We start from the raw sequence: 20,871 nt of genomic DNA, 5'->3' as shown, positions 1-20,871 counted from the left end.
TGCACGTCTTGCCGGTTCTTCTGTTCTACGCAGTCCTCCATTGGAGTATGGAAGAGGAAGCTTCTACTTTATTTAAGCTATCTTGTCAAGTAACTGTATATCTCTCTTGCAACGGTTTTGGATGTATAGGATTACTGACTCTTTAGATAAGTTTCCAAGCTACACAGACACAAGCTATTAAGCCAACTGGAAAGAATGTTTCAAGGCCTTTCAACAAAGTGGACTCTTGCCCACTGTGCTTTGGGCCAACTGTGTGCTGCATAAACCACCCACCACCTTGCAGAATTCCCAAGAATGTTTTTACGGACTCCACAAAAGGTGCACGATGCACGGCACAAAGAAGCTCTTAGATGCAGGTGTATTCTTAAGGGAACATAAGATTTAAAGCTATAAACATGCAGCTAAAAGTATTTTTTTATTTTTTTTAAGATTGTATAGAATATGCTCAGACATTTACTTGCACTTAGCGATGACAGCTCAAGCATGAGGGGGGAAATACGGTTTTACTTTCACTTTGGATGAGAATGACTAGCCCTGGCACATCTTTGCAATCTAAAGCTCCTTTGTTAGGTTTTTGACTGAGGAGTTGTTTTAGGCTGTGTGTCAAGTCATTGGTACTCCCTTTTAAAATGACATTGGGTTGATTAATCATTGAGTGGGATTGATAGTTTAAAAGCACATTCTGCCACAGATGGCTGACTTCAGCGCGCACACGCACACACACACACACACACACACACACACACACACACACACACACACACACACACACACACACACACACACACACACACACACACACACACACACACACACACACACACACACACACACACTCTCTCTCTTCTGGGATACATCCAAGAAGCTTTCCTGTCACATTCAGTTGATTAATGACTAATAAAAAGGACTGTACTCTAGCTTAGGCTATTTATTAGATTGAGTACCAGAAAAATGCAAAAAATACATAAGCATGCAGCATTTGCCATCACAATGCCATCACAGCAGTCTTCATAGAAATTTATTAATGGTGGATATACATGCCATCAAGTGCACATCCGTACCCAGGCTAACAGCTGTTGTAATCAGTACAGGAAAACACACCTGTCCAGTCTGTTCAAACATTTCTTGTTGTGTAACATAGTTTGCTTATTGAAACTTGCAACAAATTCCTTTACTTTTCAAAGGACACGGTTAAAATACGGTAGTGTGGCGGTTAATGAATATTAACTATGCACCTCAAGTTGAGGCCTTTCCTAGTGTCCCACCTGTAAATGAACTGTGTGGGGTCATAAATAGTGTCTTTTATAGCAACCAGAGGGGATCAACCATACCGTACACAGCATTTATGACTGTAGTGTTGCAGTACTATTGAGCCTAAATACCTCAATGCACTGAATACAGACTCAATAGAAACACTGTCAAGGAAAAAGCAAATGCAACACATCCAGGTGCATTTAGGTTTCATAAAAATCCAAAGCCAAACATTTTAATTCCACAGAGCATTAACAAAAGAGATGCAGTCATTGTTCATTCAGTAAAATCAAAGGGAATACGAAAATAAATACTTACATTGTATAAAATAAGGGGGAATAAAAGGGTTTAAGTAAATGCTACATGTGTCTAGAAATGTCAGGCCTGTGATGGTAACATTAAGATAGCTAAAAACAAACTTTACCTGTAAAAGGGACCTTAAAGGGAGCACTGAGCTTTTAACAGCGAGTTCATTTTTGGACTGGTCCCTGTCTAAACAATTTATAGCTTTCCAAAATTACAACACACTTCCTTTAGGAAAAAAAAAAAAAAACAGTTTTCTTCAGTAGTCAATCATATTGCACTTCTATTGGAACATACTTGTGAGGAAGTGGAGGCAAACGGGATTAAGGAATGCATTTCAAATCACGGTTGACTGGTGATTGATACAGGGGCAATCACACCCAACCCCAATGAGTCACCCAACACTTGTACTCTACCTCCTCATTCAAATTTTACATCCCACCTCTTTGCTTTCATCTACTCTCTTACTTATATCTTCGCTACAGTATTCTAAGGATGCACCAAAAGCTTTCAATTGCTGATACGGACTCCGCTCTATAGGGTGCTGATCTCTTTATTGTCCAGCGATGATAAAATTAAGTTTTTCCTTTAGTAATACGGACTGCAATTGTTTTTTTACTGAAAATGTTTTTTTCTCTCATTCCAAATTCTTAATCCTTGTAATGGCCTCTAGTTTCACGGCAATAATGTTCATGTGTATGAGCTGGAGGAAACAGCGGCGCGATGCTGTACCAGCAGTAAGGAGGAGGCTCATTGGAAATACTGAGCTGCGTGTCGCGTTGTGCCTGTGTCAGCCATATGAGCTACTGATAACATGACCCTTTCCACAGTTTAACATAACTTTATACCAGATAAGTTCGCCACCGAAATTCATCAGCCTCCAGTCACAGTTATCATTTATTGTAGATTCTGGTTATTATATTTGTGTTCGGAAAATGGCAGAATGTGTCCTAATTGGAAATTGTAAACTATCCAGCAGGATAGGATGAATGTGATACTAGTGGAATGGGCCAGCAAAATGCATGAAGACTAAACAGCAACTAGAAAAGAAAACGCAGTAGCAAAGGGTTGTCTGCCGATTACACCCCTTTACTGCCGTGAAATTACACCCAAGCGGGAAAATGCATGCTTTGGTGAAACCCTCTTGATGCTAGTTTGAGTCCCGGTGCATCCCCTAAGAATAGCTTTTTGTTATCAAATACACATCCTCCTGATCCCACACTCACAGCAGAACTTGGCAGATTCAACAGGATACTTGGTCCCACAAGCATGACAGAACTTGGTCTTCATCCCACCGTTGTTAACTTCGTCAACGCCATCGACATGATTCCTGAAGATGTTCGACAAACACGTAGCAAGGTTAGAAACTAAGTACTTTGAGTTGTTATTGATGCTAATACTGTTGATACCAGATTATGAAGTGGTTTTGATAATATTACTATAATCTAAAACACCTTCAAATCTTTTGAATTGAATGGAGTCAATGTTTTAGTGTTGTGATAACAGTGGGTGGGCATGGCCGTTCGATTAGAAAATGCTTGAGCTTTCCTACAAGGTGTACTGCAAGCACTTCATGGCAATTGCACCGATATGTCACATATTTAAGCTTCATTTTATTAAGCTGACAGTGTCAGCACGCCTATAACCTGGGTAAACACCGGCTGAAGGATTGGGGGGGATGGGGAAAATCGCATTGCGATTTGTCTGCCAGATATTGCGATTAACCTTTTTTTTTAGCTACATATTGAAATATAATAATGAAAAGAGGGATAAAAAATGTTAACTCAAATGTTACACCAAACATTCAAACAGAATGGACTCTAGAGTTGTATGCAATGCAACACAAAACCACAAGATGTCAGGGAAGTTTAGCAAGACTCTATGGTGGTTGTAGTGTGCTTTTTTCATTCATTCTCGCATTACTTTTTTTGAGCAAACCTGTTAGTGAACTGGCTCACCTAGTTATGAAGGTGTCTACTTTCTTCTTGTTAAGTGCTATTCCAGACTGAGTGTTCCTCACAAAGCCAGAGCTCCCTGCTCGGGTCTTGCTTCCCACACTGAGAGGAAAAACATAAGAGGAGAAAGACAACGTGTGGATGTATAAAAGCCTGAACAAAGTTTAAAACTGCAATTTTCAGGTTCAAAACTCCCATGTGACCTGTATTTTGTGTGTGTGTGTGCGTGCGTGCGTGCGTGCGTGCGAAAGAGAGCACTGACCCTGACGGTGGGCTTGTGAGGCCGGAGGAATTATTTCTCAATGAACCTGCAGATGATACCTTACCAGATGGAATCCCTAGAGCAAAAGAGAGAAAAGAAAAAAAAATGACACAGTACTACAGAGACTTGTGCATGTTGAAGATGTAATTATCTTAGCCTAACTTTAAAAAAAAAAAAAAAAAAAAAAAAAAAAAATCACAAATACATAGAACTGAACCGTGTGTGTGTGTGTGTGTGTGTGTCCACGATCAACACAGCTGTGCCCATACCAGTGGGCTGTGCGAGGCCCGATCTCTGGGGTAAACGAGAGGAGGCTGAAGGGATGGTTGACACAGCAGGAGAGGTGGCCTTCTTTACAGAAGCAGGAGGCTTGCACTGAGAGAGAGAGGGAAGCAATGAAAAGAAAAAAAAAAAAAAAAAGTACATAATATAAACAAATCATCAAAGCATCAACATAGAACACTCGCTCTACACAGGAATAGGGATAGGACACACAGGGGATACTGTATATCACTACGCTGTAGCCTTCATTACCAAGGGCAGACCATACTGTAGATGTAACCATACATGGGACACTGGAAAAGTGACCCCATGATCAATGGTCACAGTTCTCTTATTATGATGAAAAAAAAATACAGAGCTCTTAACCAACATGGTTTGCACCCTGCTGCTTTTATTGGCTTCCAAATAAACTCCCCGGTCATGTGCCATAGCTGTTGCTATGTGACTGCCAATTCTACGCCTGCTGCAAAGTGGGTGCCTCGCTATGCTAATAACGAACAAGGATTATGAATTCACAAACAACCATTCTTAATTATAAAGAGTTGGCAATAACATAAGCGAAAATTGAGAATTGCCTGGCCAAGTATTTGGGTGAGAGTGGCTGTATAGCTATCTACACTACTACTAACCACTTACTTTGAATACTGGGGGTAAATAATCACAGCTGTTTATATTATGAGAAGAGAGCTGAAAGCTGCGTGTGCCATTTATCAAAAACTATTTTTTTCATACTATCAAATTTTTCAGTGCATGTTTAAATGGTTTTTAAGATGGGAAATGGATGGTGTATGTTATTTATATACAGGTGTCCCGACACCCTCCAAATTTACAACATTCAACCAAAATCAACTCAAGTAAAATAGTATTTTGCAACAAAAACACAAGTTGTCTGTTCATGTGCACATCCAATCAGCTGTGCAGTGTGTGCATGTGTGTGTACCGGTGTGCGACCAGGAGGCTTCTTGGCATCTCCTAACTTGCCCTTGGTGGGCATACGGGCGGCCTGCTCCTGGCAGAACTTGATGTGTCTGTCAGCTGCACCCTGGTTAAACCTCCGCTGACAGTGAGGGCACTGGACATAGTCTAAACACAAAACAGGTGGTGAGAAAATATACCTGTAATTGCATCTTCCTGTACTTGAAATAAAAAAAACTTTAAAAAAAACTAGAATTACCGCCTTGCGGTTGTATGCCTCCGCCGACCAAGCAAGTTGCAGTTTATATCCATGTCTGTCCAGACTCATACAATATATGTAGCGAATACCTTGACATGATTCAATAAAATATATTAAGTATGTTTAGCCAAGAAATATACTTAATATGTTTTGTTGATGGATGCTTCACACACACATCTTCAACCTGGCAGCACAGAAGATCTGTACAATCAGCACAGTTTCATGGTGGGCACCCATGATTAGTGTCACCAATTCAGTATCCGACCAAATGTGAAATAATGTCACAATCTCTCATTCGGTTCCTGAGTTAGGGCGTTAGGGCCAGAAAAGCATTTTTGCAGAACAATATGATGTTGCAGTGAAATTTACCGTTGACCTGTTGGATATTAAATTTCATCAATTCATCATTTTAGCCCAGTGGTTCCCAACCTTTTTTCCTTGGCGCCCCCCCTACTCACGTCTAAGAAAAGCTGAGCCCCCCCCGCCCCCCGAAACCGAAGTTGAGGTAACTCTCGAGACAGAGCCTTACTTTCTTTTTTGATACAGAGGAGTTATCAGCACTGTTATGTTTCTCCGCCATGTTTCATTCATAAAATAGTGATGCCGTGGCGGCAGGAAAAACGAGGATACAACAAAATATATAGTTTTCATACAGACTTTTGTATACATTAGATATTCTAGTGTATTATCATAATTTGTTTAACATGTGCAAATATTTTTTTTTTACCTCAACCTCAAACCAGAAGAAGACTCGCGCCCACCCTGTGACCTTTGCCACCCCCCCTGGGGGTGCCCGGACCCCAGGTTGGGAACCACTGTTTTAGCCTATCAGACGTTTGTGTGAAATGTTCATCCTTGAGACCAAGTGGATGTTTGTGCTAAAGAAGTGCTTAAGACATTCATTCACCGGGAGATCCTGAGATGACAAGAATGGGATGGACAGACGTTAGGTCACAGTGACTGTTTGGTAACCATAACACAGTGAACGTTTTTTTTCTGTTTCTTGCATAAGCCCACTCTCCACAGAGCTACATGTTACCTGGGTCATACGTAGGAGGAGGAGGTGGCGGTAATGGCCCCCCCTCCTTCATGACTTGAGTGAGGACCTTGGCAGCCCGGATGGTAGCAATGAAGTCCTCATGTTTCTTCCGCCAGTTGGAAGGCTTCTTAGGGGGTTCTGCCTGGAAGGGGGCAACACAGAGGAGATGCACTGTTACACCAGCCTGTTTTTTTTTTTTTTTTTTTTTTTTACAACCTTAGACAGCTATTGCTGCGGTCATGGTAAACCTCATTACTGCCAATCCAATGTGCTGTCATTACTTGACCTGAATGTGTCCTCATTATGTATGTGCTGATGAGGTCATCTTCTTACTCTACTCTCTACTAGGGTTGCAAAGGGTCGGAACACTTCCGGGAAAATTAGGGAAGGAAAAGGGAAAAAAGGGAAGTTAAGCTCTGGAATTTGGGGAATTTTTGCACTACTTCAATATAAAAATTGTACCTTTTAAAAGTGAACTTATTTAGGGGGGTGGGGGGGCGACTACACATAAAGCAATAATAGCTCTTCTGGCATGTTTTGGACAAACGTATGCCCATTAAATTGAATTGTAGCCAGCACTGCATTCAGCAGCACACTCTGCCACCACATGTACAGATCGTTCGCCAGCATCCCACTAAAAAGGATTTCAGTAAAATCACAACCTTCTACATACATGGTATTTATCCCATCACATGTGCAACCCACACTACTGCAAGGACTACACGCTTTTATTTAACTTTAAATTATATTTTTGAGGTAAATATATTTATATTTTGTATGATATTTCGTTCACCCAACAACTTGAGCGATCAAACTTTATGTGGCCGGTGTGAACACAATATACGTTTGCACACATTGTTGGCTGAAATTTTCAAAGCATCTTTTTAGATTAGTTAACTTGCTAGCTAGCTAAGTCACCACATGGCTTAGTTCACGTGGTAGATATTTGACAAATGAATGGATTTATTTATGATATGGTAAATGGTTAGCGTATGTCTGCATATGACATGGTAAATACAGCCTGAGAAGATAACCCCTATATTTCTATTTTATTCCCATTTTTACCCTATAAACTCCCCATAAATTCACATAAGTTCCCATAAAACATTTCCACCTTGAATATTCCTGGAATTTTTGCAATCCTACTCTCTATCTTAAACGATCTAAAAGTAAGAAAATGTAACGGAGGATGCATCATTTTTAATGATGGTCTTATTTCTATCTTGTTTTTGACAGAAAATTCCTATAATTTAAGTCATGGTTTTAATGTATGTAACTCTTAACAACATGTTTCTGACTCTCAAAAATCCCCTTTTCTTTCCATAGTGGCAGTCTGAATCTTATCTAAAGCTGACTTTCTGACAGAAGTAGTTCACTGAGCGGTTTCTGTAGCAACATGATAGCCTGCTGACTTCCTACTTCCTCCTCTACAGTTATAGTCTTCAATAAGCATGTTTGTCTGACAAAAACAGATGATTCTGAGAGAACTAAAGCAAATGTTCCTTCACTCCCTCTAACCATGTACCATGAACCATTTACAGTATAGTACTCATTCCTCAAGATCTTGACTGTTTGATACATTTCTATATCATTTTATATTCTGACAACTCTATCAACATGTTTTATCATTTTTGGCTCCTAATTAAGGACTTCCAAATTGCCAATGATGTCCTATAGAGAGAATCACATAACAACTAGAGGTTTGTCCTGTTCATGACAGAACACTGAGAACACAGTTATCCAGCGGAAGGGCAGTGAGTGTAAGAGTTAGTTGAAGCCAAGACATCAGAAAGAGGTTTTTGAGTTGACATTTGAACAACTGCCAGGCAACAGACTTCAAATTGGGAACAAAAGGATAAGCAAGTCTTGGTTACTCAGTGTGAGCACCTTTAGCTTTCATGACAACGTCTATTAAGGTAGTATAAACAAACATAAACAAAGCTGGGTAGATTTAAGGTGAGTTGTCAAAGAGTCTAGGACAGGTTTAAAAGAATTAGTGCAGCTTGAGAAGATAAGAGGTAAGACGGTCAACACAGGGATGGTTAAAAGGAAAAGAAAATATAATGGCCTACATTTGAATATTGTCAGTTGCAGAATGTGGTAAGGTAAGGAAAATACCACATATTTAGTGTTTTTTGTAAACTAATACCACCACTAGTATGAGTTGACACACATCCAGACTATTTAGGCCAATGATTTAAAGCAAGGAAAACAGTATTTATAAAATGAGAAACAGTGTATGAATGCATTTTGAGCTGTGCCACTAAAACTCATGTACACAGAAAGGAAGGACAAATGAAAAATAGATGAATCAACTTACTTTCTCAGTAGAAGATGAACTTTGTGACTGAAATACAATTTAAAGTGCCTAAATTTATTTAGGCTGAATTACACAATTTCCAGACTGAGATGTACAACTTTTTCCTTCTATCAATAATCAAATTGAACTCCACCCGCCTCCTAAGGTGTGGTCTTACCTTTGGTTTGATGGGTTTGAGTGTAGGGATGTCTGTTCCCTCAGCTCTCTGTCGACTGGAGTCAAAAACCTTCCTCCTTTTGGTTGCTGACTTCTGGCAGATTTTAGCATGCTTCTCCTGTAGGAAGAGAATAACAGATGCACAATACGCAGTTACTAAACAAACTCAATCTGTTTATGCAGGTTTTGAAAACACTTAGAAAACCCTAGCTGACATTTTTTTCAATCACATTTCCAGAAGCAAGACAAACATGATTTCTGTGACTGCAGCTGCAAAGAAAAGAATGCAAACACATCTTTCAAATAAAATCTAGCTACAATCTACAAAGTTGGTTGTTTAACATTAAAGCTGGGGTAGGCAGTTTGTGTTTGTGTTATTGGGCAAAGACTCCATAATAACCTTTTAGCATATAGTTCAAGTGGATTGAGATTAAACTAGACTTCGGCATCTCTTCTTGGCATTCCTATTGGTTGTTCTACAGGTGCATGTGCATGTCCCTTCTGGTGATGGAAGCCTGATTAAATGGCGGGAAAAAAAAATCTGCAGAAAGTTGCTATTCCAGCATTGGCAACTGCCTACACTGCACAGTAACCCCGAAAAAGGAAGACAGACTTATGAAAAGAGCTCACGCCTGTGACTAAGCTCAAGGCTGCAGTTAGCAGAATGCTAAACTATTAGCAACATCTTCTCTCCACCTCTCTTATAGTTTAGCCTTCTGCTAACCATAGCAAAAGGCTCACGGCTGCGGCTAGCAGACGGCTGTGGCTAAGTCTCATGGCTACGGTTAGCAGAAGGCAAAACTACTAGAAACATTTTCTCTACATCTCCCCCTTATAGTTCAGCCTTCTGCTAAAGGAGGGCTGTACCTTCAAATTATTGTTTTGCCTTTTCCAGAAAACTGCATACTCCAACTTTAATGACATCAGTATTTTTTTTGGTATTAATTCTTTTAAACCTCCTAATGTACACAAATACACACATGCCAACAAAAGAATGCATAAAACATTATTGCCAGTGATGAGGATGAGTGCTTGTGTAAGTGCACAAATGTGTGTATTGGCATTACTGGGAAACAATATGTTCCAATAACTTACTGAAATCATTGTAGCTTTGATGTGATCAAATCTAAAACTGTATTATGTTTTGGTCATGTTAACATTTCATAATACATAACGTTATGATGATAACAGTGGTGGTACTAAAAATATGCATCATGATCACCTTTATCCATGTATAAATAAATAAGTGTTGCAAGTCATCTCAATAGTGCATAAATCTCATTGTTAAAAGTGGCTTCAAGTGTACAAACCCAGTATTTGGTTTTTTTCTGGTTTGATTCCTTGGGAACAAATGTCATTACATAGCAACCACTATCTACAATCTGCATGCCTAGATTTAAATTTGACTTCATATTTTAGCACTACAGCAGGTACTTAGTCAAGGTTGTAAATCATGTAGTCTAAAATTGTACTTTAACAGTTTGCTTTAACGAAAAGCTTTAGTACTTTGTTAAAACCCTCCCTATAACGAGCTCTTCACAAGGCCCTACTGGCTATTTGGATTGTAGCCAATGTCACATCCAAACTAAATGGAAAATACATCACTGTACTTTTCTTCTGGTTAATACAGTTTATCACTTTTATCTCTATTAAGGAATGTAAAAAACAAAAAAAAAGTATTTGTTTACCAGGACTTTAGGAAAGAAGCATCTTTTACAGATGTGGCATTGAGCCAGATCCTCAGCGGGAGAAGCTTCACCTGAGTCTGCAGGAACAAAAGATGACATTCTGATTATAGTGAAAGAGGTTAAATATCAGAGAGAACGGAAATGGACCACAGCTGGCCCCCGTTGTCCTACTGATAAAATGACCAGGTGAAACGTTAGGGTAAGACAAACATTGGGTTTGTTGACACAGCCCATATTAACGTTAAATGCTAACGTTAAAGTTACTTTCGCTCACATAAATGCTGTTGTTCCCACAATGACCCAACCACAATGTCATAATTAGTTTCCTTGATTAACGTAAGCTAGTTCATTTTAAACGGATTCCAACACTGATTTCCAAATGCTGAAAACTGACTAGAAGTAACGTTAACGTTAGTAAGACAGTAACTGATAGTTTACGGATTTAAAAACGTCGTTCAAATATTAGTGACGTCATATAACGGTAGATACTATTATCTACATGGAACGGCTTCATGCAATAACGTTACTATGCTTTAATTTATGTCAAGGTAGCAGCATGCTAATGTTGTACAGCTCCTATGGCTAATGTACATGCCAATGTGAGGATCACACCCATTCAGAGACAGTCGGTAGCTAGCTTCATCTTTGGCCCTGACGTTACCTAGCATTACTTGGGCTAAATCCCACAGAAAAAAAGCGGTCGCTGACAAAAACTGGTAAGCTAAAGTAGTAATGAATCCGTCAATTTAGAAGGATAAAAACGGAAAGTTTGTGAGCTCGACTTTACCACAAAACAGTTAAAATAAACATATAGCTAGACGACAACTTGCTATCTCACCTTCAAATTCTTCCATCATTGGGTTCTCTTGTCTGATTCTGCTGTTGTTACAGACGGCCAAAGTAGCCAGTGGGAGTGAGAATCACCTCTGCCCACTTCCGGCTTCGTGAAAATACGGGGGACAAGTAATTTGTTGGTGACATTACCGCTATTTTTTCAGAAATATTACAATACATGCGGAATTTAGCAATGTGTAGGGTCTTTGTAAGGTACTGATAGTGTTGTGACAACTACTCATTTTGCTTAGATCGTATATACACAAGGTTATGCCTTATATTTAGAGGGTTAGGCTATATTAAGAGGATTTACTCATAATATTATTGCATTTATATATCAGCTAGATACAGTTATAAATAATGCATTATTCATATTCAGTTTGTAGGCTATTTCCCTATTTGACATTATAATTAAGTTCTAACAGACACTGGTTTTCATTGGCTGAGATCGAGAACTAACTATCTTGATATTACTCATCTTTGGCTTCCAATAGCAACTGATTTGTCTGATGCAGCTTCATGTGCTAACATCCGAGCATTTCATTGGATGTTACTGCACTTTTATAGGGTAGGCTACTTTGAACAGCAATCGGGCGTGGTAGGCACCATGAGTAAGGAGGCAACCCCATTTCTCACGTTCCCATCGTTTTCCTCAAATATGCCATTAAAGTAAATCAAGTAATATACATTTTTTGTAAGGCGCCCTCCCTCATTTTACTGAAATCTAGTCAATTCAGGTGATGCAAGGACCTAATAATGTTAGCTTGCTACAGTTATTTAGGCCTAATAAATAGAAATGTAAGTGTTAAAATCCCCAGCCTCAGATTGAAAAAAATATTTAGTTATGATAGACAAAGACACATTTTTCCTACCTATGATTCAGCTTAGCTAATTGTCTGTAGGCTTGGCTACATACTACGGTGGCCGACAGGTGCAAACGTCCTGCAACTTCAGAAAACACATGCAAATAGACAAAACACAAGCAAATTAAGAAAACAACTTCATTAATTTGACAACACATGTGCAGCATTCAACAAACGCGCAGCATATACACACACAACACAACCAAATATATAAACGCGCTGCAATTAAAAAACGATGCAAAAAGAAAAGCAAACCCCGAAAAAAGAAGCCATGCAAAAAGAAAAACAACTTCATTAATTTGACAACACATGCGCAGCATTCAGCAAACGCGATGCAAATACACACAACACAACCAAATACATAAACGCGATGCGAATAAAAAACGATGCAAAAAGAAAAGCACACAAACCCCGAAAACAAATGCAACAAAAAAACGCTGCATCAAGATTCCACAACGGAAGTTCCAGACCTCTAGAGGGAACAGCTAATCAGCTGGATTTTCGAACCCTTTTCTGCCTTTTTATTAGAGGTATGGCTGCATAGTAAAAAGAGAACTCCTGTCTCATGCCCTTATTAATAACATAATATAATATATTAGTAATATACAGTCTCTGCTCCCGTCTCAGCCGGGAGGCTGGTGCCGTGCTCGAGCTTCGACTTTTCAAAATAAAAGCTCGCGTTTGGTCGGCTCATCTTCCTTCGGTGTTTTGGATGTTTTCGAACTAAACAGTACGGCAATCATGCTAATGAATACAATAACTTTTTCAGCAGATGTCTTACTTACAACACAATGGAGCAAGCAAAGCAGTTTTGTTTTTATGTGCAGGCTGGATTTATTCAGTTTGATAAATCCCACGGTAAATTGGCTGGTTAACTAAACAGGGAGGGACTATTTTAAATAGTCTATTTTTTTGTATTTCAAGAGCGTATTGCTCCCCAATATGAACACAGATTGGTAACTTATTTTGTTGTATAATCACAATATTACACTTAGCATTGGAACAGCTGTTTTTCTTTTGGGCTGGGGGGAGAGCATAACAGTCTATGAGAGAGAGAGAGAGAGAGAGAGAGAGAGAGAGAGAGAGAGAGAGAGAGAAAGAGAGAGAGAGAGAGAGAGAGAGAGAGAGAGACAGAGAAAGAGAGAGAGAGAGAGAGAGAGAGAGAGAGGAGAGAGAGTTTAATCTCAGAACGGTGTGCAACGGTGAGATCATAGACTGTCAATATTTAGTCTATGTTTGAGATATGTTTTCTTTCGTTTGGTGGGTGTGTCCCGGCTCGGGTCACAGGTGATACTCAATCAGCAGAGACGTGTCTGTAAACTCGTGGTAATAAAACATTTAAAACTGTCTGCATCAGTGTTTAAGAGGCTTTAATTTCTAGGTACGAAAGTGCATCACTGAAGTGTAGACCTCCCTCAAGTGTAATATTGTGATTATACAACAAAATAAGTGACCAATCTGTATTCATATTGTGAAGCAATTCGCTCTTGAAATACAAAAAACAGACTATTTATAATCCCTCCCTGTTTAGTTAACCAGCCAATTTACCGTTGGATTTATCAAACTGAATAAATCCAGCCTGCACATAAAGACAAAACTGCTTTGCTTGCTCCATTTGTGTTGTAAGTAAGACATCTGCATGATTGCCGTACTGTTTAGTTCAAAAACATCCAAAACACCGAAGGAAGACGAGCCGACCAAACGCGAGCTTTTATTTTGAAAAGTCGAAGCTCGAGCACGGCACCAGCCTCCCGGCTGAGACGGGAGCAGAGACTATAAAGGGGTCGAAAATCCAGCTGATTAGCTGTTCCCTCTAGAGGTCTGGAACTTCCGTTGTGGAATCTTGATGCAGCGTTTTTTTGTTGCATTTGTTTTCGGGGTTTGTGTGCTTTTCTTTTTGCATCGTTTTTTATTCGCATCGCGTTTATGTATTTGGTTGTGTTGTGTGTATTTGCATCGTGTTTGCTGAATGCTGCGCATGTGTTGTCAAATTAATGAAGTTGTTTTTCTTTTTGCATCGCTTCTTTATTCGGGGTTTGCTTTTCTTTTTGCATCGTTTTTTAATTGCAGCGCGTTTGTATATTTGGTTGTGTTGTGTGTATGTGCAGCGCGTTTGTTGAATGCTGCACATGTGTTGTCAAATTAATGAAGTTGTTTTCTTAATTTGCTTGTGTTTTGTCTATATGCATGTGTTTTCTGAAGTTGCAGGGCGTTTGCCCCTGTCGGCCACCGTAATATACACTTTATACACACTATAACAATATGGTCAATGAAATTAGGCTTATTGGTAAATTGCTTTTCTTCCTATTTCAACCTTGTCTGATGACAGACCTAATTTAAGGATGACTGTGATCACAGTTTACGAACAATGAAACTAGTGTATCTCCTTGTTGCATTTGTTGGCTCAAACATTTGCCCAGAGCACTTGGAAGTTTCCAGTTTGGCATATTGAGCACATGTGTCATCTGAATGGAGTAATTCACAGCCAGATGCTATGAGACCACAGCAACCATGTTACTAAATAGCTTTAGCCTCTCTGCCATGTCACAACAAGATCACTGTTCTCAAAGACTCTCTGCTCTCTATCTCTCTCCTACACACACACACACACACACACACACACACACACACACACACACACACACACACACACAATAACTGCCCTGTTTGCTCATCTGTCATCTGACCTTTTTGACTTTCATTGAAAATTGTTAGGGTGATCTTTCTGGGTTCATCTGAATGAGGACAATCCAAGCCTCTTTTGCTTAAGTAGGGGCTATGCAAATGTATTTTTTATTTAATACATAACAATAACATAACAGTTGGCAGTTGGCATTACAGTTTCTTTATATCACTGTGATGTAGGCCTATAGTTAGTTAGTTTTTTACCAAATGCCCTACATCTGAATGGATGCAAGTAGGCTACTAATCTGGTTTATATGATCAAAATAAATTAATAAATAAGTTAGAGGAAAGTCAGAGAGCAGGCAATTTTTTTTTTTTTTTAAACTTTATTGAAGAAAGTAGACATACATTAGGAAGGAACGTCTTCTGTACATCTTAACAGTCTATGTTCTAAACGAGCCAGGGGGTTACTAAGGAAAACCAAACCAAAACAAAGCAAGAAAAATTCATACAAATATTTTGTAAAGCTTACAAAGGTCATATGATCGAACAGCTTTTTTGTTTGTACAGGTAGAAATGGAAAAAAATGTATTGTTTAATATTGGCAGCCAGCTCCAAAAAGCTTGGCTTCTTTTTCAAAAACTTTGACTTATGTAAATAAAATTTGGTTAAAATAATTATCAAATTTATCACATAATACTGGGAATGAAGCTTTCTATCATACTGAATGAGAGCAGGCAACTTGGCCGGTGATGCAAAACGATTTTGACGTGCTCGGACTGTAGGCTATATTACTTCACAATAAGGGCTTTATTTAGAAATTTTACCCAGAAGTAGTTGTATTCTGGCTTTGACTTGACGTTGGTAAATCCTCTTTCGTGAGTGTAATGGGGAATACCGGATGGCATTTAAACTGATGTGATTGACCCCTGCGAATATTGGGAAGCCCTTTAATCCAAACAGGTACCCTGCTGCTGATAATAATAATAATTGTAGGAATAGATTGTGCATGCCTGGCATCGTATTGTAATTCCATGTGTAATGCCATGCAGGCTGGGTATACTAGCACTGACTGAGCTATATGGGAGTCTTTGTCATCATAGAAATACATGGTGACTGTTGATTCATTATTAGAAACATTTTCTCAATCTTCCTCTGCCAGCATGTCTTTAGGCTATGTAAAGGTTATGTTTTTAGTGTGTCTGTGTCAACAATGCAAGTGATTTATTAGAGGACCTAATTGCGCAAGACTATAGCCTACTGCATGCGCTACAGCGCCTCCACTTAGTAAACTTAGCCTTTAGAAGATGATACATTGTTTAAATCATTCACTAATAAAGGTTTTCAATGAACTAACGACAGCTCATACATAATCATAGCAAGGGCATTTAATACATTACTTAACTAATCCTGTCATTGAATTTTGTGTCTTTTATTCAATTTTGTAGCATTTGGAAAAAAAAGAAATGTAGTGGTTTCAAAACAGTGTCAAGACTAAAGTTAGTCATAAAACAGTCTGTTATTTACTCAACATCATCTGATCTTAACTATTAGTCAAAACAATGCATAATGTCTGATTTTTTTAACTCAAAAATTAGGTATAATGTCATTTCAATTAGTTTTGATGACCATGAATTTAAAAAAGCGCTGATAAAAGTGGGGGACGGGAAGACAACACAAGGGTTAAATGGCAGCCCAAGCATGCCTCTGCAATGGCAGGACACACACACACACACACACACACACACACACACACACACACACACACACACACACACACAGCTATGTAAACTGTAAATTAATATTTCATAGAATATGAGCATAGGAAACACATGCCAATGATGTTACTAAGCATTATGTTCTATATAAAAGATTTGGACAAGAATGTTGTACCTCATTTGGATTTTGGTTAACACTGAAGAATATTCATTCATTTCTAAAAGGTATAACTATCATGCAGATTGTCCTATTTGCAAAATCCAGCGATACACTATTGTCACTGATTCAGCATTACGGTTTGTCTCTGGGAGGATACACTGGGTCTCTATTTTTATATTGAAGAAAGGTCATCGTGTGTCTCTTGCTTCCCCATGTTAAGGCTGGCGATTGTACATGGACAACATCTGTTGGGTCATCCCGTCTTGACACCATTTCGAATTCGACAGCTGAGTGGGAGCGTGCTCAGATGATGACATAGGAGCATACAAAAATAGCCACGGTCAATCACAGCCTGCTCAGCTCTGGAAATAGCAATAAGTGGATGTGGGAGCTGAGGTCATTTTTGCAAATTTCCCTATTAGTTAAAAACCCAATATTGGAGTAAACCCAAACCATCCTTCATACAGTATGTCAAAAGGGAAATGAAGTCTCAGAAAAGCTTGTAGTGCATATACTGTATATTACTAAATGATTGGTATTGTTTAAAAAACAAAACATTCTCAGACTGATGGATTTTAATTAGTGAATGGAGCAGGGAAGCCAGAACCTGCTAAGTGGTGAAGGGTAGCCTCACCCAGGCAGATTGATCTAGAGTGTTGGAATGTCAACAGAGGGCTTTAACCTAAATCTCTATGAAACACAGCTCCCATCGTGCTGCATACTTACCCCAAGTGGGATGACATTTGAACACAGTACTGTCCTCCCTGGTGCCATAATTACCCCTTAAACAATATGTTTTTGGTTGCTGTATTGCATCAAACGCATTAGGGCTGCCACCTCTTAGTTGATTAGTCGACTAATCGGTCGTTTTGGTCTTAGTCAACTAAGATGTCTTTAGTCGATTAGTCATTTTTTATGATTATTCATGCTTAATTAACCATTTCCAAGAAACTTCTGAGCACATTTATGGTAAACCCAAGATTTAAAGTGGTGCTTTTGCAGGATTAATTGTGGAGAAACTCAGTTTTACAGATGGTTAATTAACTACATTTATATTGTGCTTTTCTAGTCTTAACCACCTCTCAAAGCGCACAGCTCTGTCAATTAAATCAACTAATCGATTAGTCGACAAAATTGTATGTTTTAGTCGACTAAGAATTTCTTTAGTTGAGGACAGCGCTAAAACGCATCCTTATGTGTCTTTCTATCCCTTTTGCAGAATGTGTCTCTTCTGCATGGGTAATCCATTGTCATTTTCTTTATGTCAACATAAACAGATGACTCCTCCATTGTGCAAAGCTGCCTAGGACAAACGGCACAAATTCTTAGCATTTCGGTCATTTTCCTACTAAATGTATCACATGTTCATTTTGTGTGTGTGTGTGTGTGTGTGTGTACCTGTGCTGCTGCTTGTGCCAGGCCCTGCTATGGTGAGGTGTGTTAGCAATGACAGATGTGGAGGCAACCTATGAGGACTTTATCGCATCTCGGCGGTCTGGCCGCAGGAACGCCATCCTTGATATCCCAGCAGCCCCTGCAGCAGAGGGAGCCACTGACCTGTCACAGAGTCTGGCACAGCTCACCAAGTCAGCTGAGGAACAACCCTATGGTGATCTGCCAAGGGAATAAAGGAAGTGGACTGCTATATGTAGTGAGTGACTGATGAGGGAATGAGATGCAGGTGAGCAGGTGGGTGGGGAAGACTGCAGAGCAGATGAGGGGAGTGGAAACGGGTGTGTAGATGGGTGATTGTGAAAAGAGGGAAAGTACGAGGGCATCTGGTGGATGGATAGAAAATGGCAATGATGTGGACACGGAGAGGGCTGAAGATGGGAACAGAATGAGCAGCAATATGCACTCTGCACAAGTGAGGCAGACATTGTCACAAACAATTGAATAGGAAAATGTTAAAAACATTCAAATGTGTTTCAATTGCATTAAGAGGACAGTGTGTACATGTTTGTTTCTTTGTGCTAGGGATGCCAAAGCACAAATGTTAGAATTTTTGAATTGGCTTTAAAATGGCTAATAAATGGCAGTAATTGGCTTTGTATGAATACAAAACATCTTCTCATTTTCCACTGAGAGAGAAAAAGCATAGTGAAAATTAAAGTACCGGTCCACTCAAAAATGGGTTTTGCTTTTTTGTTAATTCACTTAATATATCATATTCTATGACATCACAACTAGTTTGGAATCCCAGTGTGTAATGTGGAATGACTTGATATTTGACGTGTAATGTGGAATGACTTGATAATTGACATGTCAGTGAAGTAGGAGACATCTTTTGTCCAGTGCTATAGTTTTTGGAATGAACAACATTTGCATTTAAGTCATAGATTCCGTCATGACCGCTGTCCATGGTGCTGCATGTGGGGCTGTCCTGGGCGTTTCCCACACATTCCGGCGGCTGGGAATCCCACTGGCCTCTTCTGCAAAGATCAATATATATACATATATATATACTGTTCTCCTAGGTCCTGGTTGCTGAGTCTTGGAAACACTAAGTTCCCTCCACATCAGTCAGTTCTGCCCCATTAAAGCTACAGCTGGTAATTTTCAATAGAAATAAGTTTTTGTTGTGTTTGCTCAAACTATCATTATATCCTGACAGTACTACATGAAACATATCATCTGTTTCAAAACGTTCCTCTGCTCAATCCAGTGCTACTCATGGCATTAGGAAACCAATCAGAACAGAGTCTCTAATGCAGTGTCAATGACTGCTCGTGAATTGCGGTCAAACTATAAAACTAGGCAGCGCTAATCACACTGTATTTCCTATTTCTCGCTTCAAATGTTTTCAGAAACATATTTTAGTGTACTGTTTAGCTTAAAAAATTAGACTTTGCTCCTGCCAGTTGGACAGTGGGCAGAGCTTGGTTTGGGCACGACTTGGTCACAAACCTTCTTATTTTACAGCTAAACAGTACACTAAATATATGTTTCTGAAAATATTTGAGGTGGGAAATACGCAATGCAGTAACAGCAGTCATTAGACTCCTCAGCTCTGATTGGTCGTTTTCTTTCGGATGGTGAAAACTTGCAAATGCCATTAGGAGCACTAGGGGGGAGGCAGAGGAACAGGATTTTTTTTCACAGATAATCTGCCTCATGCCCTATCTCAGGATATAGGAAAGGTTTAAGCAAATATGACAAAAAGTTATTTTTTTATAAAAGTTATCTACAGGACCTTTAAAAAGATTATTTAGTGAGTTCACCACCTTTTATCTGTAGTCAAAAATGATGTGTGTGTATGTTCTCTGCACTTGTGTCCCGTTAAGCATACATATTCTATATATTTTATGAGGCGAAAGGTAGGCCTAGTACATGTAAATTTAAGATTTTTTTTAACAGACTTAGACTTAGTATTTTTATATGTCTTAAAACATGAGCTGTTATGAGTTGAATATTCACTGGTTCTACCTTGGTGACTTCTGTTCCTGCCGTTTTCATGGTGAAGGAGAGACTCAAGCTGAGGGAAGCTAAACTGACATTTTTGGACTCAAACACCTGCATCTTCTTGGCTTCCTGATCCCTGAATGCTAGGCCTCTAACTAGCCAGTTGCTAATGACTGTGAACAGACATGACAAAATCCTCTACTGCCACTGTCCCGCCATCATTGCTATGGCAACCACAGCGCAGTTTCCCTTCTGCGCTTGGGTGTGTTCCAATTTCCTTAAAAAGCCTCCTTTCCTTGCTGCCTTTCTTTCATGGCTGCTGAGGTTGCATGAGGTTGCTGTGAGATTGCATGGCGAACACCACGGTGAATGGCGTCAACAACCACAACCAGCGCTGTTTCACGGTCAGTGGAGTCAGAGGAAAGGAAAGAAGGGAAACAGAAGCCATTTAAGGTTTTTGGTACAGGTTTAAGTGTTTGAACTGAATTCAAATGTTGTCACCCACTATTCCCTATTCCTCTGCTCCTCTTGCATCTGCCTGGACATGTGTGCTCCCTCTTATCAGTGCTCACTGTTGACTAATTCCAATCTCCCTCAATGATTTTCTTTTGTACACGTGTTTTATTTAGGCCATGGATCTACTAGCTTTATCCATCTGTTGAATTTTGGGTGAGCTTGCTGGACATTATCTCATGATTGCCATGGGCCAGGGTTTTCAAAGTTAAACTGAAGATCTCAAGGGAGAGGGTTTGTTTGGTCATCTGTCAGGTGTGGTATCCCAGACAACACTGATTCAAATTTAAAGAACTGTGGTTAAATAATGCTGTAATCTGGCACTT

At 39.4% G+C, this 20,871-nt stretch overlaps 1 protein-coding gene across 2 annotated transcripts; it reads right to left on the bottom strand.

Moving 5' to 3' along the window:
• Positions 1-1,000: 1,000 nt before the first annotated feature.
• zc2hc1a (zinc finger, C2HC-type containing 1A) lies at positions 1,001-12,210 on the bottom strand. Of its 2 annotated transcripts, XM_028568951.1 has the most exons (11): positions 12,137-12,210; positions 11,269-11,370; positions 10,431-10,507; positions 8,744-8,860; positions 8,587-8,613; positions 6,267-6,408; positions 4,994-5,136; positions 4,041-4,146; positions 3,772-3,847; positions 3,513-3,611; positions 1,001-2,884 (listed from the first exon to the last, which is right to left on the bottom strand). In XM_028568951.1, exons 2-11 carry the CDS (start codon positions 11,285-11,287, stop codon positions 2,749-2,751), a joined length of 942 nt encoding a protein of 313 aa, XP_028424752.1. In that variant the 5' UTR covers positions 11,288-11,370; positions 12,137-12,210; the 3' UTR covers positions 1,001-2,748. The 2 variants fall into 2 exon arrangements, with proteins under 2 accessions (XP_028424752.1, XP_028424753.1); XM_028568952.1 differs by lacking the exon at positions 8,587-8,613.
• Positions 12,211-20,871: the final 8,661 nt, after the last annotated feature.

Source organism: Perca flavescens, chromosome 22 (genome assembly GCF_004354835.1).
Source record: "Perca flavescens isolate YP-PL-M2 chromosome 22, PFLA_1.0, whole genome shotgun sequence".
Taxonomy (NCBI): domain Eukaryota; kingdom Metazoa; phylum Chordata; class Actinopteri; order Perciformes; family Percidae; genus Perca; species Perca flavescens.
The sequence above is the reverse complement of the archived record's forward strand: the minus strand, read 5'-3'. Positions and strand labels throughout refer to the sequence as shown.